The sequence below is a fragment of the Olea europaea genome, unplaced genomic scaffold (assembly GCF_002742605.1).
Source record: "Olea europaea var. sylvestris unplaced genomic scaffold, O_europaea_v1 scaffold1008, whole genome shotgun sequence".
Classification (NCBI taxonomy): Eukaryota; Viridiplantae; Streptophyta; class Magnoliopsida; order Lamiales; family Oleaceae; genus Olea; species Olea europaea.
The window spans coordinates 226,526-231,273 of NW_019227399.1; the positions used below are offsets into that span (position 1 = coordinate 226,526).

Here is a 4,748-nt window from a genome sequence, read left to right on the forward strand (position 1 = left end):
CTCCATTCTTATTTTCAAAATGTTTCTTGGGGTACACTTGATCTTTTATTTATTTTTTCAATTGAATTTTCCATATATAGGTCAAAATATAACATATTATTAATCTTAAATTATTAAAACTAGTTTGAAGTGTCAAAATAAAATAATGCTACTCATAGTAAGAACTGTCGATAATCGTTTTACGTGACATACATGTGACAGTTTGTTGTTTGATACATTAAAACTAAGGATCTGTTTGATTGGCAGTGAATTCCATAGAAAGTGAATTCCACTTACCATCTTTATTATTGTTTGATGGCAAATATTTACCATGGAATTGTTATTCCAAGTTTCCCCCTCATGCGCCAGTTTTCCTTCTTTTCCTGAATTCCAGGCAAACCTTTTTTTTAATAGCAATGGGAACAAATTCTATGCCTAATTGTAAAAAAATATTTTCCTTTAATTGACAATTTTCACATAAAACAAAATCAAACGAACATTAAAAGATAGATGATTTTCTTGACTTTTTTTTTTGGGCAATGGAAACAAATTCTATCCCCAATACAAGTAAATTTTATTCCTTTAATTGACTATTTTCTTGTAAAATAAAGTCAAACACACACAAAAAAATACTCTTATTTCAACATTTTTCACGTGAAAAATTATACCAATCAAACACAATAATTTACAATTCTCAAGAAAATAATTTTTAGACAATTCAATTTCCTAGAATTCGTTTTCTTTCCATCCAAATTCTAATTTTTTCAATTAAACGGCTCCTAATTGCTTGTTTCATAGTTCGTCAACCAAACTTTATGACTAGAAGAATATTTTTGACTAATTATTCTTGATATCGCATCGCCAGCGAACTTACGGAACAAGACCTTGTGTTTAAGAATTTCCACCACGAACAAAGCCATGAATTTGTCAAGCACTAAAAGGAAATCACTAAAAGAAAAAGAGGAAAAATAAAACGACAATCCATCACTCATCTTCAAAAATCCTTAATGAATTGAATTCCACTATTGGAGATTAGGTGGATGACAGCTGGCTGGCAAATAACGATAACTATACAAATTCTCTCAAACCTCAACAGTTTGAAACGCATAGGTAATTCAGCAAATTGACATTTATTCTCAATAAATTCGATTGATGGAATTTAAACAAATTAAATAAGGGATTTCTGCAATAAAGAGAAAGAAAACAGAAACAATGTTACAAGATGAATATTCATTACTTTCCTAAGTCTAAATCCTAGAAAAACTGTCTTAATTAGAAAATGAAAAGAAAAAAAAAATGTGACAACATAAAGGAATGGCCTAAAAATTGTTCCCTACTTGTGGTTGACTGAATCTGTATCATGCATATGTGTGGTTGGTGTATATATTCTTTTCTTGAATCTTTAACACTTGAATACCTGATTGTTCTCCACACCACATCCACCTTAAACAACCTCGGACCAATGAAACAGTACTAAATGCTAATGAATAACTGAAATAAGATTAGGGTTTAACGAAAATCCTAAAAGTTTCTAGTAAAGACACCCTAATCATCTTTGCCAAGACATCTGGTGATCACCGGAGGGCGACTCGACTTGGAACCATCTTCTCGTCAAATTCTTTAGTCCGTTATCATGAACCTCGCAGAACTTTTGTGGCCAATCTTGAGGCTCAACAGGTGTAAACCCTAATCCAGGCGTCCTATCGTTGGAATTAGGATTTATCGGCTGCGTCCAGTCCAAAACATAAGTAGACACGCGCCGCCTAAACTTGGCCTTAAACTCTGGCCAAGCTTGATACTTGTAGTGATTCACCACAATATTCTTTGAATTCAATTTTCTTGATCTGAACCCAGGCTTCAAAGTAAAATGGTGTATCACATTAAGCAAGGAATCATCAACAGCCTCTAATAATAATATAGACTTATGCCGATTCTCGAGTTTTCGCCTACAATTGTACCCTTGTGTCACTCCCAAAATCGGATGAGTACTTTGATTGGATGGGCCAAATTCATGACATTCAATTCTAAGTTGTCCTACTTTTGATACCGTCAACGATATCTTCATTGACGATGAAAATTGACTCCATGTGGACCAAATTAAAGAATGTAACATGGATTTTGATGGCTCTGGTGAATTTTGCCATGATGGGGAGTACACAAATTCATCCACATCCATGAACATCATCCATGTACAAGATTCTTTAGCATAGATTGCACTGTGTGAAAAACCAGCCTCTTGAGTTTTTGGCCAAAGCCAAAAATAGGTCTTCACATCAAACCCCTCTTGAACAAGTTCTTCAACGACTTTTCCCAGATCATCATCACTTCCATTGTCGTAAAGCAAGAATTTTTCAACTCCAATTCTTGAATGGTAGAACACCCACTCTTTCAAGAACTTGCCCACGTTGTATACCATTGTACTGGCGCACAATAGCGATTTTTGCTTTCCTGCGTCTAACTTGCGCGTGTTGGTGTAGTACGCCACGGAGGGGACAACCCGATTTCCTTCTACTGTTTCGAGGGAGACTTTGATTCTCTGTTGATCAATATCGTTGTCAACTGAATTAACAGCCGTTAGTTCCGGGCGTTTACAGCGGAACACTTCTTGCATTGAAGTAGTAACAGCGGTTCTGACGCCGTTAATATAATCGTCGCCGAATATGCACCGGAATTTGTTCGGTTCCCGATTGGTTCCTTGACGATTATTGACGCCCTTCACGAACAAAACTATTTCTTCGTCCGTCGTCAAAGAATCGTACACTATATAGGTCCAACGGAGAAGCTCCGTCGACGGAGATGTCCTCTCCGGCGGATTTTCAGTGGATTTCATGAAAATTGGCTGTTTAAACGGATGTGTCCGGCGAGCCCTTCTCGGAAACAAGCATTTAAAGGTCGCCCGATCTGGGAAACGGAGGACGCCAGCAGGTACAGCCGGCGAAACTTCGTTGTTCTCATACAAGCAAACATAGTCGCTTGAATTTGACGTCAGCAACGGGGTGTCTTCCGGCGAAACAATGACCAGTACCTGCCAGTCGGGGATAAGAATCGATGTGGTAGAGATTGTCCAAGTATTGTTGACTTGAGGAGCGAGGCGAGGTGGGATGTTGATATCACTGTTATGGATGTTTTCATCAACTGCATTATTGATGATGGAAGATATGGCGGTGGTCTTGACGATGGAGGTGGCAGAGGCAGCGGAGATTGCGTCCCGGAGAAAGTGGTGGTAAAGGGTAGCGCAAAAGACGATGGATGCAACAACGTATAGAAAGGAGGTACGTACTTTACGGGCCATCAAAGGAAAAATAGGAGTGTGTGTGGGTGTAAACGTGTAATGGTAGTAATATATTGAAAAAATGAAGAGAGAAGAAGAGAATACATGGCAGTATAATTCTGAATTATTAAGGGATTATTGATTGGATTACGGCTATTAATGCTAGAAGATCATATAATTATTATGATAATGATTGATCCTAATTGGAATGGATCTTTATAATTTGATTCACATTGGGACACCACTTCTTAAACAGTGGCAAACTTGTATCGAACAACTAATTAAGTATTCCTAACTCGAAAAATAAAAGCCCCTCTTCGGTTTATATAAAAATTAGATTTTTGGTAGATTTTGATAAAAGTTCATAGAATGTGAAGTTGAATAGTTGTAAATACAAAAGAATGTGGGATTCAAATTAATTGTTGACTTTTATTTTAAATTTTTATTAAGCTCTTATTTGATGGAGATTAAATAAGAATTTTAGGGGAGATGTATTCAATTGAAACTTTTAATGATTTTTTGAAATTTAAAATGTTTAGGGGTATTCAAGGAAAATCCTACATATATATAATTATTGCACATAATGGTATATTCATTTAAGACTTTTAAAAACTCTCTAAAAGTTACGGTGTATTTAATTAATTTTTTTTTAGAAATTTCTATAAATTTTGGGGTATTTATATTTTAATAACTTTCAGAGACTTTTATAAAAGTCTTTGGACTACTAACTTTTAAATAGAAAGTACTCATATAATATTTTAAAATTTGTCTCTCATTAATTACGAGATTTTGGAAAATTTTCATCAAATATTTTTTTTATTTTTCTTTCATTTAACCTTCTATGGACATGTATAATTAAAATTTATTTTTTTTTCTATTTATTATATTCCGTTTATTTTTCTTTTTCTTTCTTATTATTTATCTCTATTTTCTATGAAAAATTAAATTGAATTCTTGTAACTATTTTTTTCTTTTTTCATTCATTTTTTTTTTGTGAAAAATATTTTTTTATTAAATTATAAAAAAATTTAATTAAATTTAAATATATTGATTTTTATTTATTTTTAAAAGCATACTATACTAATAATATTGAATTATATATATATATATAATTTTCATTATTAATTATTTAATTAAGGTCTTAAATTTTTATTTTTTTAATTTTTTTCATTATATGGGAAGAAGAAGGGAAAGAAAAGGGGGAATTATGGGGTCTAACACCTTGTATGTGAGAAACTTACACCAAATTCATGTGAATTCTATTTTAAATGAAAGTTTTCAAAAGTCTGTAAAATTTCAAAATGAAAATCTATAAAAGTCAACGAAAGACTTTCATTAATTCCAATCAAATCTTTAAAATATTCACGAAACTCACAAAAGTCATTACTTAAAAAAAGTCCATCAAAATATTTAAAAGTCTCAATTGAATACACCCCCTTAGTAGATTTTGATAAAAGTTGATGAATTGTATAGTTGAAAAGTTGTGAGTTCTATGAAA

The 4,748-nt window shown here is 33.0% G+C and overlaps 1 protein-coding gene across 1 annotated transcript; it reads right to left on the minus strand.

The window, feature by feature from the left end:
• Positions 1 to 305: 305 nt before the first annotated feature.
• LOC111372528 (glycosyltransferase family 92 protein RCOM_0530710-like) lies at positions 306 to 3,271 on the minus strand. The gene is made up of 4 exons (XM_022994875.1): positions 1,558 to 3,271; positions 1,397 to 1,459; positions 854 to 913; positions 306 to 379 (listed from the first exon to the last, which is right to left on the minus strand). The coding sequence occupies exons 1-4, from the start codon at positions 3,269 to 3,271 to the stop codon at positions 306 to 308; spliced, it is 1,911 nt and encodes a 636-aa protein (XP_022850643.1).
• Between the last annotated feature and the right edge of the window lie 1,477 nt (positions 3,272 to 4,748).

Excerpts from the sequence above, each read along its gene's own strand:
- LOC111372528 (XM_022994875.1), bottom strand. The coding sequence starts at position 3,271 with ATGGCCCGTAAAGTACGTACCTCCTTTCTATACGTTGTTGCATCCATC. Across the intron at positions 914-1,396 it reads GTGGTGTGGAGAACAATCAG|TGCTTGACAAATTCATGGCT; the intron begins GTATTCAAGTGT and ends ATTTCCTTTTAG. Across the intron at positions 380-853 it reads TAAACACAAGGTCTTGTTCC|GTTTGCCTGGAATTCAGGAA; the intron begins GTAAGTTCGCTG and ends ATTAAAAAAAAG.